Consider the following 25192-nt stretch of genomic DNA (forward strand, 5'->3'; position numbering starts at 1 on the left):
GAAACTCAATTTGAGGGATTCCCTCCCTAAGATCCATCCAATCACAACCTTGTGTATAGGGTTTTGATAACATTTATGCAAACCTTTTGCCATGTCAATCATAACATTTTTTACATGGCAAAAAAAAATGGAGTCCAAAATTATCTTGATAGTTTTTTGTGTTTTGCATTTAATCTTTGTACAAAAATGATCAGTTGATTTTATTAGAAGGACATCAATTGTTAATCATGCCATAATACCATAACAAATTCTATTTGGAATACTTTTTATCACAATGTTATTATGTGGTTTATAATGAATTTTAGTGCAACCGAGTCATGATTTTATTTTATTTATATAATTTTATAATGATCGGAGGTGCGAGATATGTGGAGTATGGCTCGAAGTTATATGTACATGGACAAGAAACCATAACCAATGTTGTAACTTGTAACCATTGTATTGATGAGCATTTAACGTTACACAGTTTTTTGAAGTTTCGGTTATTGTCATTGTCAAAACCAAGCTACATTCTCTGTATTTGCTTTCATTCATAAGGATGCTTTTGAGGCACATGATTGCTTAAGATAATATATTTTCAACTAGCTTCTTTGACAAATTTGTCTCCCTCCCCAACTCTAGCATTTAGTAAAGTCACAAACCTCTAGCAATAGGTGGTGTTGCAACTAAAACCGAACCATGAAACAATTGTTAAAATTATGGTGTAATAGACATATAGTTTTATTTGGGTTCGGTTTGACTTGGGGAGTGGTGGGGGTTAACACTTGAGGTTCCTTTGGTTTGAAAGTGTATTTTGTTTGACGGTTTACGGCTCATCAAGTCTAAAACCGTGGCTTAAATGGCTTGGAGGGTCATCTGACTTTATAAATTGACGTATTTCCTTAATGTTGATTTTATTATTTTTCTTAATTTTTTATTGTTAGAAATATAAGTCGTAAGTTGTTTTCTAGTTTTCAAGTTTTTATTGAAAATCAAATTTACGAATTTCCCCTCAATACAATGTCCCCAATCCTATATATTTCTTCAAGGTTTGATGATATAATTGAAGGCTTCCTCGCCTATGGGTTCAACTTGTTGAAGCTTGGTGAGAACTCAAATGTTGTGTTGTTTTGAATAATCTTTGTTATTGTTTACATGTTGATAAGATCTTGTTGCTTGACTACTTTCTTGAGCTTACTTCAAATGTAATGAAATCATTAGATGTAATTACAATTTAATTAATGATATTATTACTTCTAAGTAAGCTTTAATTCATCTATACATCCTCATTGAGCTTTTTATTTCTCGTAAAGTAAATTAATGGGATAATTCATAAATTAATTGATTGTTATGAGTTAATTAATGGGATGTATGTGTTTTTGGTTAATTAATGGCATGGCAATTGAATACATATACCCAACCAATCTGGCATTGAGCTAATTGGGTGACTACTCATTAAGCAACATTACTAATCAAGTTCACTCTATTCAAATATATCATAAACCTAAGAACCTCTCTTATCTCACCGTTTTTGCAGCATGCAGGTCTAAAAGAAGTCATGCCAAGAGATGATAGTTAAAAGGTATGAATACATGTGCTTTTCCTAAATTGTTTTGATTAGAATGCATGCTCTAAAAGAAGTCATGCCAAGAGATGATAGTTAGAAGGTATGAATACATGTGTTTTTCCTAAATTGTTTTGATTAGAATTGGGAATTTGCCATTTATATTGAATTCATCTTTTGCAATACAGAAATATCATATAACATGGAGTCAAGCATAGAAGTCCATATACCTAGCCCCATATCCTCACCCAATTCAATGGCATCAACTTCTACGAAAAGCGCATCTAAAGCTCAACCCAAAAAGAGACAACGAACTTCATGGACCGAGCAACACATCATCTCTATCATGGAGAAAGGTGTGTCTCGTCGCCGATGCTCATATTGTAATATTACATGGTCAAGTAGCACATCCACAGGCACAATTGCTAAACATTTATCAGATAAACATTGTATTCATAGCACATCTCAACCGCACTATTCTAATATTATGACCCGACCTCCTCGAGACACATCTAAGTTGTTCTCATCTCGCACATTAGACAAAAAAAGTGATAGCTCTATTGCAAAATACATAATCCCAGACATCTTACCCCATGTGCACGATAAGTCCTTAGGTTTCAAACCATTCATCCATGATGTCTTGCCAAGTTATGAACTTACGCCAATTTATACATGGAAACAATCATTATTACACATGTATGTCGTTCTTCGCCAAACAATGATTAGGTTTTTGTCTAGACAAGAATCTCGCTTTGCCATAACATTTGATGGGTGGTCAAATAGTAGCAATTCAAAAGGATTTTATCCAATGACTTTACATTGGGTTTGTATAGAGTTAGCTAAGCCAATGTCTATGCTCTTTGACTTTTTAAATGTATTTCCTGGTGATGGAGTAGGGAAACATTACGGTCAAGCTTTATTTACGCGTTTAAAATCATTTGGCATTTCTTCTCGTCTTTTTTGTACAACATCTGATGGTGCTAGTGATGCCCATGTGGCTTCAAAGGAGTTGGGTAGATTGCTCTTCGATTTGCATGGAATTGACATTTTGCCTTTATCTCATATGTTAAGATGTATGGTTCATACATTTCAACTTGGTGTTAAGTCCGCATTAGAGGTCATCTCACCTTCTACTACGAAGTTAAGATCTACCTTGGTATTTATACGTTCTAGTAAAGTTTGTAGAGCTATATTTAGAAAATATTCTAGATCAATATATGAGCAATGCGAACAAGAGCCACCTCGTGTTGATGTCATTACCGAATGGAAATCCACCTTAATGATGTACCAAGAAGCAATAAAACTACGAGATGTCTTGAACTGCACCATAACCGACTCTGCTATTGTTGAGGAATTTGTTGATGGTTTGCTTACCATAGAGGATTGGAATCACATACAAGCTATGGAACAATGGTTACTTTTGCCCACTAGAATATATAATTATTTAAGTGGGCCAAAGCACCACACCCTCTCAATAGCTACCCTTGCATTCAATGGTTTATTAACACATTGTAACAAATACTTGGGAATGGATGTGGAATCAATTGAGTCAGCCTCAGCTAAGGCCACCCTTCAAGTGCAACAAGAAGCAAGTGGGAAATGTTTACAATATTTGGTCAAATACCAAGAAACTTTGAAGTCCCTACCATCTCAAATTGCAATGTTTCTTGATCCAAGGTATGTTGCTCTTTAATATATTTTTGTGTTTTTTCTCACTTTTAGAGTTCTATTGATATTCTTCCCTTTTTATTATATATGTTTTTGCATGCATAATGCCTTCCATTTTGATTTTGATAGAGTTCCAACACATAATAACACAATTGAGAGAAACTTGGACATTGAATTGGTTCAAAACATATTGGATACAAATTATCATATAGATGATTGTGTGAGCGCTACAATTGATGAAACATCTCAAGGAAAGCATATAGAACATGTTGATTTTTGGGAAATGTTGGGCGTCAATGAGAATTGTCACGAATCAACATCTTCTTCCATATCAGAAATTGAACATTTTATGAAATTTCCTCAAGCAAAGATTGATACAGATCCACTTCAATGGTGGTTTAACAATAGGTTTGCGTTACCTCGAATGTACAAGATGGCTTGTGACTATCTAGCTTTACCAGCTTCATCTATGCGTTTGGAAGAGGCTAACTTTGAAGCAAATGAGAACTTTCAAGAAGGAGTTCGATTGCGCTCATGCACTTTCAAGGCAAAAATGTACATTAGATCTTGGATGGATGTCCTTCATCAAGCTAACATTTCACTACCTAAAGACTTCAATGAAGCATATCAAAATTTAGATGTAGATATGGAAGATATTGCCATGGAGGATGATGTAGTGGACTATATGTTAAGTGAAACAAGAGCACAAACTTAAATTACTCATGTCTTTCAATTTAAACTCTTTCGGCTTAAATAATTTCAAAGTTTGGTTTGGGTTTCCCAAACCGATTTGAGGTAAATTGAATCATTATCAGTTTCTAACCCCTTTCCCCCAATATTTTTTAATAAGTTGTGCATGTTTTCTCCTCTTTTAGCTACCAATATGGGCTCAAATGATTGACAAATGTTTGTTTCTATGTTGACTTTTTCCTCCAACATCATGATACTAATATGATGAGCATTGAGCAACCCTTCAATATAATATAGAGAGTACTAGTTTTCTGCGCTATTGTCTTCGTGTTCTTTTGCACAAAAACCTTGACATTTTTAACATTTTAGCTCTCACCCCTTCAATTCAATCATCGTATTGAAATTCCCTCCATAGAGGGAAAAATGATATTGGTTTTGGCAATATTTTTATATAGTTTTTCTTAATAATTCCCTTACTCTTTCCACCCGAGTCCCTACAATGATCTAAAACACTAGAACGTGATATGACATATGGAGTCCATACCTCAAAAGGTCCCAATGATTGATCATTATCTAAATTCTCTCTAAATTTAGCTACATAGGACTTGCTAGATTGGGCATCTTGTTTATCGTTGCTACACATAATACTTATATTAAAAAGTTGCATGAAGTGTTGTTAACTAGCCATAAAGTAGTTATTTTAAAGTTTTCATTTGCAATTTGGTGGAGTTAGTAAAATAAATTTTTGTATCCTATTTGGGCATGAATATCTATACTTGGAAATGAAGTCAATTAATATAGTTAGGAAATGAAGTATAAACTAGATAATTGGAGAATGAACTTGACTCTCTATATTTTTTTTCCAATTTATGCTTAGTTTGCTTATGTTGTTTTCTATGTCTTCATGATAGCTAATTATATTATGTAACACATAGTAAAACTAGACAATTGGAATTGTCCCTTTAAAGGTCATTGTTTTTGGGAAATAGAAGAAGTAATTAAGCTACAAAAGAGAAAAGATAAAGTAGGAACATAAGACTCGCGATCACACCAATGTTGGGTATAAGGAAGCAAAAAAGATGTTAGAACTCGTGGGGATTTACTCATGGAAGTTTATGATTGAAGAATGGCATGAGCCATGAATTGGAAACAGAGATGCATTATTCGGCACGAAAGGTGTAGGGAATAATAAGGATGGAGTGTGATTGCGTGAAAAGGAGGATAAGTATTGATCTATGTTTAATCAAGACAAGAGAAATATGGATTTAATTAGCATTAACATATGCTTAATTATTGTGCATTTATGTCATTTATTGCCAAACATCTCTTTCTTGAGCATCCATCAAATTGTGTTTGAAGAATACATATGGAATGTATACTTCTATTAACCCATGGACCGAATTTCAATTCTCTCTTTTTTGAGACAAATGTAGAGTATTTTGAGGATCTCGGAAAACAAAGAGAACCTTTCAAATGAAAAATTAGGGTAATTAGATAGACATATGCAAATATATTATTAATATGAATAAGAGACCAATACGATCAATGGGAGTGTGAATATTGCTAAAATATGGGGTATTTATTTTGAAAAAAAGTCTTTTTCAATTTACTTGCCCTAGTGGGAAGCTATTACGCTATGAACAATAACTGTTATGGGCATGCCATATAATATCCCGTGGTGAGAATTTACTATAGTATTCTATACACGTGGATAAGTGTGAGGGTTAAACAAGAGTGTAAAGAAGGGGATGATTACTTTTAATCCTCGGGATTGAGACAACCCATTAGGCCAAGTGTGAACTTGCCTGGGGGCCTTGGGTATCACTATAAATAAGAGGCCTAGCTACCCTCATTTCATCATCTTTTGACTACGTCGAGACTCTGTTCTTGTGGTGGGTCAACTCTTGTAGCGAGCATGCCAACACCAGGTACGACTCGACGCCACGATGGTGGTATGGGACGCCGATCGAGGCTCGAGTCCGTCTTGATCCCTTCGCTCGAGGGTGGTCGGGTGGATCGACACCCTTCTTTCTCTCTTTCCTCTCTATCTAGATCTATCATTTATCGTTATCCTTTGCTTACATTAGTACATATCTCTAATAGTTGGTATTCGAGCTCATGTTCTAATGTTTCTTTTGTTGTCTTTGGTGTTCTTGATTGATGGTGATCGATCAATGTGCGGTCGGTCGGCCTTGATCCAGAAAACGATCAACAAAGAACTTCGGTAACTCTTTGCTTCTTCTTTTTTCTATTTTTTCTTCTCCCAACTAATCATGTATATAGTCTATATGTAATTTTTTTCATTAATTCAATGATGTTGTAGTGGTAATTAATTGGTTCTATAAAACGTTTACATATGTGTATGAGGTCAATACCTCATTTGACATATATTGAATATGTGACTAATGTCGTATGCGCACGAGGTTAATACCTCAATTGCATATTACACTCACATATATATGTTACATATGCGTACGAGGTCAATACCTCGATTTCGTTGTAAATGATATGCGTTTGGTCTCGTATGCGTAAGATGTCAATACCTCAATTGCGTATCACGATGAACCCTTATTTTTGGATGTTTCGTGTGCGTAGAGGGTATATGCCTCGATTACGTATCTCGATTACATCATTTCTGGCTATTTGATGTAACGATTTTTTTAATGTACGCATATGAGGTCACGTGTATCCGTATTTGATCGTATATATGTGATAAGTAAAGATATGTGTATATTTGATAATACGTGATTTCTATCAAATGTTGTCCTTGTCGGGAAAAGGATCTTGGTGGTCGTCCTCACATTTTTGTGAGGATGGCGTTTTCACCATCCCTTTTTCAACAAGTTTTTGTTGACATCCTCGTTGGTCACTTCGATATTTCGTTACGTAATGAAACAATCATAGTCACAATGGTGTTGAGTACGTAGGGCTTAACTCACTTCATGTGAGGTCGCGCCTATGACACACATATCCAACATCCCTCCCTCATTACATGGATACGATGCCACCATGAGATCATTCTTACGAAACACATTCATAATGACGTAACCATGTGATGGGCCTACTACGAAAAGAGGGCTCATTTGGCTTGACCATTAGGTTGCACTTTGGTGTATGCCATCGTAATTACGAGACTTGAGGTTAGGTAACGTACCAACAAAGTTTGTGTTAAATGAGGGGGAAATAAGGACTCTTGACATATATCTTTTAAAAAAACATATATGGGAAAATGCCTTGCATATCTCTTATACGTATGAAACATTAAACGTTAAAAAAGAGCAACCTAATTGGTTAGCTTAAGTGTTTAATGTATTTGTTCTCGAGGTCTCGAGTTCAAATATAGCCAAGACCATACAACATTGTTGATATATATGACTATAACACATGTTTAGACTTGAGTTCTAAGTGCACTTTGGGGTCCTTGTAATAGGACTTAAAGAGCCAAAACCACATATGTGGGCATCGAACATAGTTTATTGTTAACATTTTTTTCGTGTATAAACTATTCATGACGCGAACATACATGGTTGAGCCTCGGGGAGCCGCCATGAAAAAAATCGAGATCAGAGAAAGACATTTATTTGTCACCCCCATGGTTTTTAAAACACTTTTCTGTTACCATAGTAACCCGATCTTGAACCTCATCTCATACGTCTAGAGGGGTATTGACGTGAGATCATGATATCGATTAATGTTTGCCCATGATATGTTTACATCATGACATGATGTTATGACTATTTGTCTGACCTTATCCTATTTCTTTGCTAGAAATAACCATTCAATGGCTCAAAATAATGACCCGATGTCATCCGTTCAAGCGGAAGGAACTCAAGGAAATCCTCAAGGACAAATGTCCATTGAGATGTATTTTTCACAAATAACCCAATACCTTAGTTTCATCGCTCAACAGATGGCCGAACTTCGGCAATCTCAAAGTGCTCTCGAGGCACGTGTCATTAGTTTACAACGTGAGACTAATAGACCTAATGAACGACAGGGTGAACCATCGTTTGTCGTTAAGCCATTTATGGGAGAACAAAAGGAAAGAACCGAAGAAGCAATCTGCACGTGGCTGGGCCGATGGGAGTCTCATTTTGAGCTCTATCCCACGCCAAATAGTATGAAGATTGCATATGTCGGCTGAGAACTAGGGGGTAAGGCCGCCGCCTGGTGGCGTGGGCTCCGAACTTTGCGAAAATTGTCCGATACCTGGACAAATTTTGTTACAGTTTTCAAGGGCCAATTTCTACAACCTCCCTCTCGAACCGAGGCAGCACATGCTTTAATGAACCTCTCTAGTAGGAAGTTTTCCTCGCTAGAAGACTATGTTCACCATGCTAGAACCCAAATAAAAAAATCGGGTCTAGAAGGGGACAACTAGTTAATAGCTTGTTTTGTCAATGGCATCCCCAATTCGGACTATCACTGGATAGTGCACGATAAGGATCCAAAATCCTTCAAAGAGGCCGTTGAAATAGTTCTTCACTATCAACGCACTTTGAAGAAGGACCACAACAAACCCAACGAAGCGCCCGGGATTAAGCAGTCGCAATTCGCTGGGAAACGCAAGACACCCAACGAATTCATGGATTGCGATTGTAAGCGACAACATCCTTTTTGCGTATTCTGCAAAAAGAAGGGTCATACAAAAGAACAATGTCGAAAGCTCCAACGGAAAGAGCACGACAACAAAGCAAAAGTTGCAGACCATAAAGGTCAAATTCCTAATGTCCTTCAGGTCTATACACATCATTTAAGTAATTGTCAATGTTCTTTCCCTCACTATGTATTGGGTCCCAATGATTTACTACGTGCAAACGGGTATATCAATGGATCTCCCGTACAATTTTTGTTTGATTCGGGAAGCTCACACAACTTTGTGAATGATCGTTTGGTTTAGATATGGGGAATCTAACCCACCATAAGTGATCACACCTATACGATGCACTTGGTTGATGGAAGAGCACAATACATCAATAGGGCGATTCATTCATTAGGAATTTCTATTGATACTTATATAGAGGAAGTAGACTTCCATGTAATGAATCTTTGTACCACTGATGTAATACTAGATTATCCCTGGTTCTATAATAAAAACTCTTCTTTATCTATTGATTGGGTTCATCATTCAATAACATTTGTACTGAACGATTGTACTCATTTTATTCAAAGTGTAAAAAAACAATCCCTCTCAATTGTTTCCTCTCCATCAATATCCGAGTTGTCTTGTTCAACTCTATTTTATTGTGTACTTGATCCAGACATTCACGTTTACAATATCGATAATGTATCGGTTCAATTAACATATTTTGAACAACAACTTGATAAAATCTTAAATGATTTTCGTGATGTTTTTTCGAGTGAACTACTAGATGGGTTACCTCCTAAACGTAATATAGACCATTGTATAGATATTGTACTTGGCGTTGCACCAATAAGTATACCTCCTTATCGCTTAAGTTGATCCGAAGAGGATGAGGTATCTAAGCAACTCAAGGACTATTTATGAATGGGTTATATACGTTATAGTAAATCTCCATGGGGTGCACCAGTTCTTTGGGTTAAAAAGAAAGAGGGCACATGGCGTATGTGTATTAATTACCGACGCTTGAATAAAGTGACGATCAAGAATTCGTATCCATTGCCCCGGGCTGATGATCTAATTGACCGTTTCCAAGGAGCTCGGTATTTTACGAAACTTGATCTCCATACTGGCTACCATCAAATTCGTATAAGTGAGGACAATGTTCCTAAAATGGCATTTCGTACGCGCTATGGCCATTATGAGTTTTTGGTTATGCCTTTTGGTTTGACCAATGCTTCGGCTACATTTTAACAAGAAATGAATGACATTTTCCGAGAACAACTTGGAAAATTTGTCGTTATTTTCTTGGATGATATTTTAGTTTATAGTCGTACATTACAAGAACATGCTAAACATGTCCGCTTTGTTTTACAAACATTGCGTGACAAACAATTTTATGCGAAGATCTCAAAATGTGAGTTCTTCAAGAAATCAATTACTTATCTTGGACATCTCATAACCGAACGAGGAGTTGAAATTGATCCTTCTCGCATTGAGAAAATCAAGCTTTGGCCCACTCTTCGGAATATTCGAGAAGTTCGATCATTCCTTGGTTTTGTCGGGTTTTTGCGAAAATCCCTTCGTAATTACTCCCAATTGACAACGCCGTTTACCGATCTTCTAAAAGGTCAAACGCGTAAGTCTACAAAACCTATTGTCTGGAATGCTACACTAGACCTCTCCTTTAAACAACTAAAGGACTTGGTGTGCAAGGCTCCTTCACTTCTTTTACCTGATCCTTCAAAACCTTTTGAGGTTGAAACCGATGCAAGCGATTATGCTATAAGTGTTGTCTTATATCAAGATGGTAAACCAATAGCATTCGAGAGTAAGAAACTTGATTTTGCTCAATGTCGGTATACCGTTCAAGAAAAGGAGTTATTTGCAGTTATACATGCGCTCAAAACATGACACCATTATCTTTATGGCAATCGCTTTGTGGTAACTACGGACCACGAGTCCTTGAAATATTTTTGTGACCAACAAGACCTAAAAGGTCGTAAGGCACGATGGGTTGATCTCATCCAGGACTTTGATTTTTCCATACGATATCGTAAAGGTTCCATGAACACTGTTGTTGATGCCCTAAGTCGCATCCGTGAAGTTAACATGCTTAGCTTCACTGAAATAACATCAGATCTTTATGATCACCTTCGAGGAAAGTATCCTGATGACAACTATTTTGCAAAATATTGGGCAAGAGTTGAGTTTGGAATAGACACCACCACATCCTCGAAGGAATACTTCCACATTGCTAACAATTTGCTCTACCGTAATGGGAAGGTTTGTGTTCCAGATTTGCCTGAGGTCAAAAAGAGAATTCTTTTTGAATGCCATGATGCACCCTCAGCAGGGCACCCTGGAATACATCGTACAGTCGTTCTAATCTCCACTCAATTCTATTGGCCTAAGATGCGCCCTGACATACATAGTTATGTGACTAAATGTCACCAATGTCAGGTTAATAATGCCGAGCGACTTAAAGCCGTAGGACTTTTACATCCCTTGGACATTCCCAATAATAAATGGGAAAGTATATCCATGGATTTTATTGTTAACCTTCCTCACACCCAAAAAGGTCATGATGTCATATTGGTTGTGGTTGATAGATTAACAAAAATTGCCAGATTTATTGCTACTAAAACCACGGTAATAGCTCCTAAATTGACTTACCAAATCGTTGACGAGTTATTTTGTTTTTATGGGTTACCGATGGATATTGTGAGTGATCGAGATCCAAAGTTTACTAGTGACTTCTAGACGCAAGTCTTCAAGAAGTTAGAAACTACATTGAGCATGAGCTCCACGGATCATCCTCAATCCGATGGACAGACAGAACGAGTAAATCAAATTATTGAGGACATGCTTCGAGCATACATTGGTGCAAAACCAACCAAATGGGAACGTTATCTCCCAAATTTGGAGTTTGCTTATAATAGCTCCAAGCATACGTCGAGGGGATATAGTCCTTTTATGTTGATGTATGGTTTTCAACCACGAGCCCTGATTGATGTTAATATACATCATGATGAGTTGCGAAGTACGCAAAACTTTCTTCGGGATATGCAAGATATGTTGCATATTGCACGAGATAATATAAAAACAGCTCAAGATAGAGCGCGTTTTTATGCCGATCATCATAGGCAACCTCATGTATTCAACCCTGGACAGACGGTATTTTTATGTGTACCTCACAATTCTAAGACATTGTCTAAGGGTAAGTGCGCTAAGTTAGCCCCACGGTTTTGTGGACCTTTTACAGTTCTCAAACGCATTGGGTCATCAACCTATCGTCTCGCTCTTCCCGATGGTGTTGAAATTCATCCAGTTTTTCATGTGAGTCGTCTAAAAGAACTTCTAGGTTCTGGCGACAATACAGTTACAATTGAAACTCTGGTTACTTCTGAAGAATTATCTTCTAAACCACATGTACCAGAAAGAATTCTCGATGTTAAAGCAAAACAATTGCGTACTAAAGAAATCCGAGAATTTAAAATAAAATGGATGGATAAATCAATAAAAGATGCCACATGGGAACGCGAAAATTCTCTCAGAACTAACTTCCCTAACTTTCCATTGCAATAGTGCAGTGTTTTAAAGAGGGGGAGTATGTTACGGGCATGACCATATAATATCCCGTGGTGAGAATTTACCATAGTATTCTATACACGTGGATAAGTGTGAGGGTTAAACGAGAGTGTAAAGAAGGGGATGATTACTTTTATCGAGATTGAGACAACCCATTAGGCCAAGTGTGAACTTGTCTGGGGGCCTTGGGTATCGCTATAAATAAGAGGCCTAACTACCCTCATTTCATCATCTTTTGACTACGTCGAGCCTCTGTTCTTGTGGTGGGTCAACTCTTGTAGCAAGCACGCTAGCACCAGGTATGACTCGACGCCACGGCGGTGGTATGGGACGCCGATCGAGGCTCGAGTCCGTCTCGATCCCTTCGCTCGGGGGTGGTCGGGTGGATCGACACCCTTCTTTCTCTCTTTCCTCTCTCTCTAGATCTATCGTTTATCCTTGTCCTTTGCTTACATTAGTACATATCTCTAATAATAATGTTGCGGTTTCAAATCTCTTTTCCTAGTATATCTTTGGGACCCATAAGTTAGCACTTTCCACAAGTTGCATTGCCATGTCTACATATCAGATTGACGAACCCACCCACGTGTCTCGAAGGAGCATTTGAGGGGAGGGGGTTGGACAACAAAGTTTTCCGATCAAGTGTTTTCTTTTGTGTTTGGTTTCCAAATGAGCTTACCTTCTTAAGTTATTGGATGGGATCCTGGGCAAAACAATGTGGGTGTGGCATGGGACTTGGCCATGATGGACGTCTCCCAGGACAATGTGACAACTATTAGGCTACCAACAATAACATTGCGGTTTCAAATCCTGCTAGCTAGCACTTACCACAAGTTGCATCGCCGTGTCTGCATATCAGATCGACGAACCAACACACGTGTTGAAGCAACGTTTGGACAACAAAGATTTTCGATCAAGTGTTTTCTTTTGTCCGGTTTCCAAATGAGAGTAGTACCTTGTTAAGTTATGGGCTGGGATCCCGGGCAGGACAATGTGGGCGTGGCATGGGACGCTGGCCGGCATCGGTTCTGTGGACATTGACCGGCTCTTGTGGTCGTTTTGCTCTTGTGGACTTTAGGGGGGTAGGAGGGGAGATACATATCATGTATGTATTAAGAAGAAGAAATGGAGGGGTAGCCTGTCGGAATTTCAGGAAACCGCCTTCTGAGAACGGTAGGGGTAGCCTCGCGAAATAAAGGAAAAGTACGACTGAACAGAGAGTGCCGCCATTAGGGTTTCCATTAGGGTTTCGCATCCCTTCCTTTCGTGCCTGCACCGACGCTCTGTCGACGCGCAGGTCGCCGCCATGGCCGACGACAAGAAGCTCCGCGAATGGATCTCTGACAACCTCTACTCCCTGCTCGGATACTCCCAGTCCCACCTCGTCTCCTTCATGCTCGGCATCGCCAGGAAAGCTTCTTCTCCCTCGCAGATTGTCTCCCACCTCCTCGACTACGGATTGCCTTCCTCCTCCGACACCCAGCGATTCGCAGATGACCTGTTCCGGAAGATTCCTCGGAAATCTTCTTCTGCACCGAACGTCTACAAACAGGCTGAACGAGATGCTGCGGAGCTCGTCAGGAAGCAGAAACAGTACCAGATTCTGGACGCAGATGATGATGAAGAAGAAGAAGAACAAGAAGAAGAAGAGAAAGATAATGATCAAATAGAAAAGGATGGCAGATTTCATGGAAGGCTTGCTTCCATTGAAACTCAGATCGCGAAGAAGTCTCAGAAACGTATTCGAAAGCGAGCTCGAGATTTGGATATGGACGAAGATGAAGGGGACGGCGAACAGTTTCTCTTATCATCGCGAGGGAAGAAAGCTCAGAAATCCTCTGATGAAGGAAGCAGTGATGAAGAAGCAGAGAGAGAGAGACAGAGAGTTGAAGATCAGAGAGAGAGAGAAGAGCTTGAAAAGAGACTGAGAGAGAAAGATGAAGCTTCGACGAAGAGAGTGATGGAACCTAAGATGAGCTTAAGGCAAGAAGAAGAAGCGAAACGAAGAGCTGAAGCTGAGGAGAGAAAGGATCTTCTTCCGACATTAAGAGAGGTTAGTAGACAAGTCTATTTGAAATCTAGAGAGCAGAAAAAGCTTGATGAGCTAAAGGATGCTATTGAAGATGAACAATACCTCTTCGAAGGTGTGAACCTCACTGTGAAAGAGAAGGAAGAAATGAGATACAAGAGAACTGTTTATGAATTAGCTAAGCAAAGAGCAAAAGATATTGATAATATTGTGGAGTATAGGATGCCTGAGGCTTATGATAAGGAAGGAGGTGTGAAACAAGATCAGAGATTTGCTGTGGCGTTAGAGAGGTATAGAGATCCAGACGGTGAAGAAGAAAAACTTAATCCTTTTGCTGAGCAAGAAGCTTGGGAGGAGCATCAGATAGGAAAAGCATCGCTGAAGTTCGGTGCCTCAAACAAGAAAAAACAACAGAGTGATTATGAATATGTATTCGAAGACCAGATAGAGTTTATTAAGGCCGACCTTCTGGAAGGACAGAGGTATGAAGAAGGTATGGACATGGAGGAAAAAGAAGAAGCAAAGGAAAAATCAGCAGCGAGGTCGGCGTTGATGCAATTACAAGAGGACAGGAAGCTTCTTCCTATATTCCCTTACAGAGAAGAGTTACTGAATGCCATTGAGAATCATCAGGTTCTTGTAATTGTTGGTGAAACAGGATCAGGAAAGACAACTCAAATCCCTCAGTATCTTCATGAGGCTGGGTACACTAAGAAAGGAAAGGTTGGTTGTACTCAACCGAGAAGAGTTGCAGCGATGAGTGTAGCGGCACGTGTTTCTCAGGAAATGGGAGTAAAGCTTGGTCACGAGGTAGGATATTCTATAAGGTTCGAGGATTGTACCTCTGAGAAGACGATCTTGAAGTATATGACTGATGGAATGCTTCTTCGGGAGTTCTTGGGCGAGCCAGATCTGGCAAGTTATAGTGTTATGATGGTGGATGAAGCTCATGAAAGAACTCTTTCTACTGATGTTTTATTTGGTCTTGTCAAGGATATCACCCGTTTTCGCCCTGATATCAAGCTTCTTATATCAAGTGCTACTCTAGATGCGAACAAATTCTCTGATTATTTCGATAGCGCCCCCATTTTTAACATTCCTGGAAGGAGATATCCTGTCGATATCATGTATACAAAAGCTCCAGAGGCAGATTACTTAGAAGCGGCCATAGTCACGGTCTTACAGATTCATGTTACACAACCACCGGGTGATGTATTGGTGTTTTGCACTGGGCAAGAAGAAATAGAGGCTGCTGAGGAGATTCTAAAGCTCCGAACAAGAGGATTAGGGACAAAAATTGCTGAGATGATCATATGCCCAATTTATGCAAATTTGCCATCAGACATGCAAGCTAAGATTTTTGAAGAAACTCCGGAGGGTGCACGGAAAGTAGTTCTTGCCACAAATATCGCCGAAACATCTCTCACTATTGATGGTATAAAGTATGTGATAGATCCAGGATTTTGTAAACAGAAGTCTTACAACCCGAGAACAGGTATGGAATCATTGATAGTAACTCCCATTTCAAAAGCCGCAGCTCAACAAAGAGCTGGTAGAGCTGGAAGGACATCACCTGGTAAGTGTTTCAGGTTGTATACTGCGTGGTCTTTTCAACATGAGATGGAGGATAACACTGTCCCTGAAATACAGAGGACAAACTTAGGAAACGTTGTGTTGATGCTCAAGAGCCTAGGCATCAACGACCTTGCTAATTTCGATTTTCTGGATCCACCGCCTTCAGAAACATTGCTTCGGGCACTGGAACAATTGTATGCATTAGGTGCCCTTAATGATCGAGGGGAGCTAACAAAACTGGGACGTCGAATGGCAGAGTTTCCTTTGGATCCCATGCTTTCTAAGATGATAGTTGCATCTGAAAAGTTCAAGTGTTCAGAAGAGATAGTGTCTATATCTGCAATGCTCTCAGTTGGGAATTCCATCTTTTACCGCCCTAAGGATAAACAAGTACATGCAGATAACGCAAGAATGAATTTCCACACTGGTAATGTAGGTGATCAGATGGCTTTGCTTAAGGTATATGATACTTGGAAAGAGACAAACTACTCAACGCAATGGTGCTATGAGAACTATATCCAAGTAAGAAGCATGAAACGCGCACGGGATATCAGGGATCAGCTAGCAGGGCTACTTGAACGAGTGGAAATCGAGCCTTCCAGTAGCCCCAATGATCTGGATGCGATCAAGAAGGCAATAACATCTGGTTTCTTCTACCACACAGCAAAGCTACAGAATAATGGTTCATATCGCACTATAAAGAATCCTCAAACTGTGCATATCCACCCAAGCTCAGGTCTTTCTCAGGTGTTCCCACGCTGGATAGTGTATTTTGAGTTAGTGTACACGAGCAAAGAGTATATGCGTCAGGTTATTGAGATCAAGCCCGATTGGCTAGTGGAAATAGCTCCACATTATTACAAATTACAAGATGTCGAGGATAGTGGATCTCAGAAATTGCCTAAAGGAAAAGGGAGGTCCCAAATGGATGGCTCGTGACTAAAATATTGTTTCTCCCTGGTTGTCAATACTTGGTAGGATGCATAAATTGAGTATTTTACACTACCAATGAGTATATGATTCAGGTTATTGAGATCAAGCTAATGGAAATAAGTCCCTCCACATTACTACAAATTGCAAGTTGTGGAAGGTGGTCGATCTCAGAGGCCAAAGGAAAGAGGTCTTAACTGGGTGGTCTGTGACAAAAAGTTTGTCTCTCCTGGGTTGCCAATATTTTATAGGATGCATGGATTGAGCGGCAGTCAAAACCAAACTCAAAATCAATGTTTAGAGGATTGTCGATCTCAAAAATTACCTAAAGGCAAAGAGAGGTCCTAATTGGGTGGTCCATGACGAAAATGTTGTTTCTTCCCAGTTGCCAATACTTTGTAGATTGAGCAATCAAAAGCAAACTCAGATACATTCTTTTTAGGCAGAGATGATTTTATGTGGTGAAATTTCTCTCTTGACTGTTTCATCTTTATTCCTGATGTAACTGTTATTAAAAATAGAGCTCTGATAGCCGAAATACTTACGTTACATATGAAAATTTTTCCATGGTTTTGGACTTTCGGCAGGATCTCCAATACTTGAGGAAACAAAAAAGATGATTTATCAGTGTATAAATTTATGGGGTCAACAATGAAGAGGAGCAACAATTGAATCTGTTTAAATTGCGGACAATTTTCCTTATTAATTATTGCTCTTGGCAACATTTCTCATCTTTGGCGATGCTTTTCCACATCTTACAGCACTGCTTTTTAATACTTCGGGGGTGGTTTCATATCTTCGATCTAATGTCTGGCTATTCTTGGCAGTGAAATTAATAATAAAATATGCATTGTAGGTAGGTAAGGTTGTTAACAAAGTGGTATTTGTTGAGTTGGCATCATGTAAATATGATTTAAGATGGAAGCTGAAGAAAAAATCGGATAAGAGATGACGTCGGGATATAGGTATTTCAACATCAATCAAATGGTATCCTCCCCCCTCTAAAAAAATAAAAAAATATCCTTTATATCTGTAATTTAACTCACTCCATATGAAATTGCATACACATAAATAGTGATTCACTGTTTTATTTTGAGCATAACTACGGAAAGTACTAGAATGGAAAACTAGTGAGAATGATACTAGTGGTCATGTTTTTCTGAAAATGCCAGTATTTTGATGCAAGCATATGGTGACATGTGTGTTCACCCACCTAATATCTTACTTTTACTTTATTTCAAAATAGATGGCTACTTTGTGTAAACAAGATGCTTTGCCCCTGATGTTTTTGTGAAATTTCTCAAACAAGGTCCATCATGCCATTTACTTCTTTTGACTTTGCATTTATGTCATTTCATGGGGATGGTGGTAGAGAAATCTTGAATTTTGTCCTTCAATGTGAAATGAACTGATGTTATTCTGGTTAGCCAATTGGGAAATCTTGAATTTTGTCCTGAAGTGTGAAATGAGCTGATGTTATTCTCTATCTCTACTCTGGTCCCATAGGTCAAAATTGGCCTCTTTATGGATGATAAAAATTCTAATTCTAATTATGTTTCTTCTTTTTGTTTATGTTCTGTGCTTCTTATGTGTCATATTGTATATACTTGTATGTGTATCGTTGTCCCCATATTTAATAAATGCCACTAATTCCATTGCTAAGCTAAAAATGGAACCATTTTTATCTTATTAGTTAAAGAATCATCACAATACAAAAATTATTTGATAAGTGATTTTTGTAAACAACAAGATTAAAACCTAGATTAATCATACAACAATTAAACACCTCCATGAGCAAACATGCAAATGGAGAAACATGTTTGCTAGCCATAATCAACTTGGTAAATAGTTATAGTAATATATGATTTGCATGACATACATATGATGCCAGAGTCTTTGCAATGTCCATATGGTCTACAAAATGATATTAAGTAGTGGTTGGAACTATTGAGTTAGTATTGTAGGTGTAGAGTTTAAATATCTAGCAGAGTGGCATGAATTAAGGAGTATTTTAACATCTTTTGTACCACACTAAAACTCTTTTATCCAGTTTTATTTTCAATGATTGGGTACACATCCCATTTCCAATTGTGACATGGGCCAAATTTGGTCTTAGAAGACGTTAATATATCTTTCTTTCTTTTCTTTCTCCTCTATTGATCTATTGATTACTTAACCTCGATCAACATATAAACACAAGAAGCATAAACCAATGTATGCTCACTACCAAGGTCACACCCCAAAATATGATAATTGTGTGGACAAAAATGAAATGTAGTACATTATATTGCATGGTTGTTATTGCGTAAAAGCCTATTCTCGTGCAAATAAAACTCAAGGCATCTTTATTCCAAGATGTTTATATACAACATGCTTTAGGTGGTCTCCGCACAGTATAGGCTCGTGTTGAATTCCCAACAATTACAATGATTGAAGTGCAATAAATGTATGCTTGCTAGAAGAGAATCTTCCCAAGTTGACGGAAGTGCTATGAATCAAGCACCAACGATAGATAGTCGATGGAAGGGCAACCACCCAATAGGGCCAACAATCACATCTGAACGTAATATAACTACACCTGAACTTGTAGCAACCCCAAGCCCATCACATACCATAGAAGTGAAAACAACAATGGGCATCATTGTGACTTGAGTTGGATCCTATACATTCACTTAAACAAACCATGGGTACCTACACAAATCATGGGTATGTTTATTCATATGATAAACTTAATACCTCACATACATGTGTTCATTAAGAACCCCTTTGTCATACACTTTTTTTAAGAATGTAACTACCTTATGGCCATGTTTAAGAGCATTCAATGTAAAGTGATAAGTGCATGTATTTTCAAAAACCTACAAAATGGATTTGATTCAAAACCACTCATGTGATACCCTTAGGCATAACATTGTAACCACCCATGTCGATGTCTAAAGCAAAGGGATAGGTGCACTTTTTTCCAGACACTACAATTGATTGATATTCTTGTCTACATTTGGCTTTTCATTTACCTCATTAGGAAGAACGATTGGCATGATAAGTTATTTGTGTTTCTTTGACAAGTTTGTTTTAACATATGAGAAGCATAACATTGTCATTCTCAAAGTGTATGGTATGATATTTTCAAACGTTTATGAACCCTTTGAACCGAAATGTATGATGCCATACATTCAAAACATGAGATAAAGGACCTTGGGTAATATTTTTTAGTACTAAAGGCACAAACACAAGGCTTGTTTTTATTAATTGTTTTACTTTTACTTTTACTTTTTCTCTTTTTCCTACTAGGAAGAGAAACACTTTATATCCTATGTGTTCTACCTATGTGTTCTAGATAGGTGTTGTGTGTGTGGTTTGTTCTACAAAATAGACCGTTCCTTTCCCTTGCTTTCACGTTTGATCAATTCTAGGTTCTTTTATTGAATGCACCAATACCTACACAAATAAATCCATTTGCTCAATCCAAGTTAATCATATTCAACCCATCTGCATATAGATGCTTAACAATGAGGCTGAATACACGGATCAAACTTGGATTGTCTTCATTTCATGGAAATAATACAGAGAAACGTAGGGCACATTCGATATGGTGTAGGAAATGTAACCAGACAACAAAAGAAAAAACATTATATACACACACTCCTCATGGTTGTTTTTTGTCAAATATAATGTTTGCTTATTTCTTTTGGTTTAAGGTAGTCGAGACTATTCATGTCATGAGTAATCTCTCATAATCAACAATAGTTGACAAAAGCGCTATATATCATTGATACTACTTAGAAGATTCATTTATACTCACACTCCTCAACAATGGTTTTCATATATGAAGTTCTTCAAATATGATTTGCTTAGTTCTTCCCGTTTTTAAGGTAGTCTAGACTATTCATGTCATGAGTTATCTCACATAAACAACCATAGTCGATGGAAGTGCTTAGGTGCTATAAATAATTGATACTACTTGGAGGTGCATTGGATGGGAATCAAACATGGGTCTATACCACTAGACCACCAATGCACGCAATATATATTTTGATGCCTTGACATTGTCAATGCAAATCAACATCTGATTCATACAATCTCAAGGAAATTGTGGTGTTAAAAATGGGCATGTTTTTAGGGTTTGTAAGCTTGTCCAAACTATACATGTCTTTAGGCATCTCATGTAATCAATGACAGTCAATGGAATCGCTATATATAGTTGCGTGATGCATTTAACAATGGATGGGTAGCCAAATTCCATACTTGCCTTTATGGGCACTCTTAAGAAGGGTTAGGGTGGTTATAGACCATCGGCCATCCCCTAGTGAAGGAGAGAAATGCATCCAAGCCTCTTTTCAATTTTCCATACCATTGAGTATGGACATGGATTGTACCTTGTGTTTGAAGGAGGAACACACGTATGCACCTAGAGCTTTGATACACTAATAGAGTCTCCCCTTCACGAAGCTGGCTAGCCTTCTTTTCTAGGCTTAAACCCTAGGACCATGTCTATTCACACTTGACTATATCATTGGAAGTGGTCAAGTTATGAAATACTCAAGGTACCTCTCACCATTGGATTTGAGAATAACTCAATCCTTAATTCTCATTCCTTATGAAATAGCCCACACTTAGTAATAATCTTAATGTTAGAGAACTAGAGTTCATTATACCATGTGGTTATGCTTGTAAACTTGACCCTCTTAAGTGTCAAGAAAGGATCATTCGAGTACTTGGGGTGATTGTATAGTCATATTTAGGAACCATTATTGTCATAAAATGCATGCTTATTCGAGTATACCTGCTAGCATAATCTTGACATGGATCATGGTTTTGTTCCACTTTATAAGTAAGAAGTCATTAGCAATAAACAAGCTTTAATATATTAAAATCAAGAATTAATTGTTGGAATACTTGACATGGAATAGTGTTGGGATTCTAAATTGGGAACAATCAAGTGGCAGAATTTGTCGATTAACGAGGAGTTTTAAGCATCACCAGACTGAAATGACTCGATCGGCAAACATGCAAACGGAGAAAGATGCGTAGATATGCCGCCATCGACAGTGATAATAGTTCCTGTGATGTATGATGCACTTGGCATACACATGAATGCCACGACATGTGCAATCTCGGACGGATCCGCAAGACGCCGCAATGGAATGCGCTCTTGTAACGCTCCCCTAATCTCTATTGACATCTGAACATAAACAAAAAAACACAGTCTTCCAATGGGGATCTAAAGTCCCAAAAAACAAACATGATTATGATGAGGAGAAGAATAATTGATAGATTAGATAGATAGATAGATTCTATTATTGTCTTTGGAAGTCAAATAATGATGCATGAGAAGGTGAAAGTGATAATACTTTCTGATTTGCAGGCGTTATGGTGTACCCCGGAGCAATAACATTCACTCGGATGTTGTCTTTGGCCCATTCGAAGGCTAAATCTTGTCCCAGTTGATTAACTGCGCCTAAACAATTTCATCCAAATAGATACAGTGAGTCAAGCATATGTCAGTTACAGTTATTCAGGATATGTCAGTTCAAGCATATGTCAGTTCAGGATATGTCAGTTATTCAGGATATGTCAGTGAATTAAGAAGTCTAAGAGAAAGCATGAAATAACACACAAGCCACAAGGCCTTCCATTTTTACCTTTACTGATACTGTAAGCACTGGATTGGAGACCAAGTACTGATGAGCCGGCAATGGAGGAATTAAAGACAATGGAGCCCTTCCCATTTGCTTTCATCAAAGGATGGGCAAGCTGGCTTAAATGTAGTCCAGCCTCGAGGTTCGCAGCCATTACTTCGGAGAAACTTGTCAGTGGCAAATCCAATGCGGTCGAGATAATGCCAAAGCCCACATTATTCACCTGGTTTCAAGAAGAAAGAAGAAATTTAGACAGGTTGGTTAGAATTTAGAGTTTAGGGTTAGGGTTAGGGTTTAGATTTATTGTTAGGGGTTAGGGTTTGAGCTACAGTTTCCCAATGATTCTCATTCACTTTAAATATATGGAACATGGATTATGAATATATTGAGGGGTGAGGAGAGATCCACCAGGATGTCAAGCTTCGAGGAGAAGCGGAGGGCAACTTGAGCCATGAGTTGCTTCCGATCCTCTGCCACTGAGACATCGCAAACAGAGCCATGGATGCTTCCACTCCATGTAGCACTCGCATACTCGGCGAGGCATTTCTCCAAGTCTTCACTTGTGCGTGCACACACCCACACGTGTGCCCCGAGCTGTGCTAACTCTTCTGCTATCGCACGCCTGCAGGTTGCAACATACAATTTTAGTCATCAGTAGAGAAATCCATTCATTCTCAATGGAGGAATTTTAGTTTTGCCAAATTTTGGCTAATTTGAAGGGAAAAGTGATGGCAAGGGCAGGGATCGGAGAAAATACTCAAGAGATTGGATCATAGACTTCTTGAATCCCAATTTTAAAATGGAGATACAAGTGCAGTTAGGAACTGTAATCATGTGAAGGAAACATTTGGATGAGTTCTGTGCTTTTTTTAGCTCCCATTGTGACTGAAATTATTTGTTGATCTCAGAAAATTATATGTCATGCCATGCAACAAACAAAGGAGCTAGTGTCATCAGCTAAGCTAGATTTTGACACAGAGTTTTTGAGTGATTCATATACCATGTCAGCCATGGCTGCACCCTTTTTCATACCACAAAATAAACCCTAATCCTTGCCATTGTTCTAATCCCAGACTGCCAAATATGTAATCACATTGGATTATTGGATATTAGGTCTTGACCTATATATGTAGTTATCTCGATGGATTTGGATCGATCTCATACATGACCGGACATACATTTATAGATAAACACAAAGAGAGATTTTACCCGATGCCTTTGGTGGCTCCGGTCACAAGAGCTGTACAGCCCTTTAAGTTCCATGGATCTGTTGGAAAGCTCCTTCCACTTGACGACATCTCTGTCCAAAAGAATAAAAGATGAGACCTAAAATTGGCCAAATGAGAAGCTGGAGTGGACAGGTACAATCCTATCCCTGTTTGCTTTGCTTTATACAAGACAGGAGTGATGAGATCCTTATCACTTTACGTGGAATGCTCTTACATACGACAAATTAAAGGAGGGTAGGTTCTCCTGAAAAAGGGGGATAGGGAATTAGTGGTCCAAAAAAGACCACAATGGCAACAACATCAAGAAAATGAATTATGGTTTGACATTCGATTAATATATACACCATTTTCTCAATGAATCAGATGTAAGGTTCAAGACATCAAAGCTATGCAAGCAACATGGCATTTATATGGAATAGTGAATTATGATTGGCATTACATTAATATATGACAGCAGGAAATCATTCACTCCGAGAGTGATATATGAAAGTTGTTGGGTTAGACATGGATGACCCCTCTGAAGGAAATGGATGTGACATATTCAAGGTCAAATCACAGGTTTTCTATTGAAATTCATATGATATGCAATGCCTTTTGGTTGAACAAACAGAGATATATAAAGATATACAATGGCTTATATTCATATATATGAAGCATTCATTACCCGATGCCTTTGGTTGCGCCAGTGACGAGAGAGGTTTGGCCCTTCAAGCTCCATGGATCTGCAAGGTTGCTCCTGTCCTTAGAAGACATCTGTGCAATTTCTCTTCATACCTGTCCTGTCTATGTATGTATGTATGTACATATATATAGCTCTTCCCTAAAAGAGTCCAAAGAAACGAATGAATTTTTGCTTGTCTTTTGCTTCTTATTTAAAAGAAGGTTTTAACAATTGAAAACGCAAGGGGACTCATGGGACACCATATCGTATTGTATCGTTGTCATGCCTTTTGGCGCCAGATCGTTGCGTGAGTCGGGTGGGAACCGCTGGGGTTTTGGACTAGGAGGAGGAGAGTTTTTAAGGCTAATAAGAATATAAATAGATTTTAAGAAAGTGATATAGAAACCTCGTGAATCCCACGAGTCTATTGTATTAGATTATTCAATATTAAGATAAGAATATGAATTTGGATTAAAAGAGAGATATTAAAAACTTGTGCATCCCACAAGTATAGATTATTAGATTTATTAATATTTAGAATCCTAGTAACAATTTATCATAGATTGGAAGAGATAGATTATATAAAACTTCGTGAATCCCACAATTATATTTTATTAATTGGTGTTTTAGGAAATATATCCAATTTCCAAATATTCCACACCCCCTATTACATTGTGCTCCCCATCCTTATATAGTGATGAGAGAGTCTTAATAGTCCATGCTTTTTCTCTAACAATAGACTATATTCTTTATCTAACATGCCTTTTTCTAAAGTGATCTTGCTTTTTCTAACTTGATGTTTTTTTATCGACTATAGTGTTCATGCATGCTAGATGTGCATGTGTAGCTTTTTCTCTTATCATGCGTTTTCTTCTAACTAAAGTTTATCCTAGTGTGCACTTACCTTTCTATGTTAGTGTAATGGTAAGGCTTTACATTATTAACATGGAGGTATAGGGTTTGAATCCTGTCCTATGCATGTAACAATCTTTTTTATTATTTACAAATTTGTCTCTTCATCCGGTGAGAGACTCTTACCGGCCTTCTTTATCCAG

General features: G+C 38.1%; 3 protein-coding genes across 7 annotated transcripts; 2 read left to right on the forward strand and 1 right to left on the reverse strand.

Moving 5' to 3' along the window:
- Positions 1–657: 657 nt before the first annotated feature.
- Positions 658–3934, forward strand: LOC147860695 (zinc finger BED domain-containing protein RICESLEEPER 3-like). Of its 3 annotated transcripts, none has more exons than XM_087323948.1 (4): positions 658–1084; positions 1517–1561; positions 1732–3220; positions 3341–3934. In XM_087323948.1, the coding sequence occupies exons 3-4, from the start codon at positions 1746–1748 to the stop codon at positions 3924–3926; spliced, it is 2061 nt and encodes a 686-aa protein (XP_087180074.1). In that variant the 5' UTR covers positions 658–1084; positions 1517–1561; positions 1732–1745; the 3' UTR covers positions 3927–3934. The 3 variants fall into 3 exon arrangements, with proteins under 3 accessions (XP_087180074.1, XP_087180072.1, XP_087180073.1); XM_087323946.1 differs by having other exon boundaries at positions 1524–1561; XM_087323947.1 differs by lacking the exons at positions 658–1084; positions 1517–1561 and having other exon boundaries at positions 1662–3220.
- A 9415-nt stretch (positions 3935–13349) lies between these two features.
- On the forward strand, positions 13350–17314 carry LOC147860696 (pre-mRNA-splicing factor ATP-dependent RNA helicase DEAH1-like). Its single transcript, XM_087323290.1, has one exon. The coding sequence runs from the start codon at positions 13381–13383 to the stop codon at positions 16615–16617; it is 3237 nt and encodes a 1078-aa protein (XP_087179416.1). The 5' UTR covers positions 13350–13380; the 3' UTR covers positions 16618–17314.
- Positions 17315–21535: 4221 nt separating this feature from the next.
- Positions 21536–24229, reverse strand: LOC147860697 (tropinone reductase homolog At5g06060-like). Of its 3 annotated transcripts, none has more exons than XM_087323173.1 (5): positions 24141–24229; positions 22656–22869; positions 22251–22470; positions 21960–22066; positions 21536–21790 (listed from the first exon to the last, which is right to left on the reverse strand). In XM_087323173.1, exons 1-5 carry the CDS (start codon positions 24227–24229, stop codon positions 21578–21580), a joined length of 843 nt encoding a protein of 280 aa, XP_087179299.1. In that variant the 3' UTR covers positions 21536–21577. The 3 variants fall into 3 exon arrangements, with proteins under 3 accessions (XP_087179299.1, XP_087179298.1, XP_087179300.1); XM_087323172.1 differs by lacking the exon at positions 24141–24229 and adding an exon at positions 23457–23613; XM_087323174.1 differs by lacking the exon at positions 24141–24229 and adding an exon at positions 23369–23424.
- Positions 24230–25192: the final 963 nt, after the last annotated feature.

Source organism: Azolla caroliniana, unplaced genomic scaffold (assembly GCF_043228905.1).
Source record: "Azolla caroliniana isolate FFs.n. ecotype wild unplaced genomic scaffold, voAzoCaro1.0.p SCAF_8, whole genome shotgun sequence".
Taxonomy (NCBI): Eukaryota; Viridiplantae; Streptophyta; class Polypodiopsida; order Salviniales; family Salviniaceae; genus Azolla; species Azolla caroliniana.

Bases quoted from the DNA above. Each gene is read 5' to 3' on its own strand.
- LOC147860697 (XM_087323173.1), bottom strand. From the start codon at position 24,229: ATGTCTTCTAAGGACAGGAGCAACCTTGCAGATCCATGGAGCTTGAAG. The intron at 22,067-22,250 runs GTAAAAATGGAA...GAAATTGTTTAG, and splicing joins TGCTTACAGTATCAGTAAAG to GCGCAGTTAATCAACTGGGA. The intron at 21,791-21,959 runs GTATTATCACTT...GTTTATGTTCAG, and splicing joins TAACGCCTGCAAATCAGAAA to ATGTCAATAGAGATTAGGGG.
- LOC147860695 (XM_087323948.1), top strand. From the start codon at position 1,746: ATGGAGTCAAGCATAGAAGTCCATATACCTAGCCCCATATCCTCACCC. The intron at 3,221-3,340 runs GTATGTTGCTCT...TGATTTTGATAG, and splicing joins GCAATGTTTCTTGATCCAAG to AGTTCCAACACATAATAACA.
- LOC147860696 (XM_087323290.1), top strand. From the start codon at position 13,381: ATGGCCGACGACAAGAAGCTCCGCGAATGGATCTCTGACAACCTCTAC.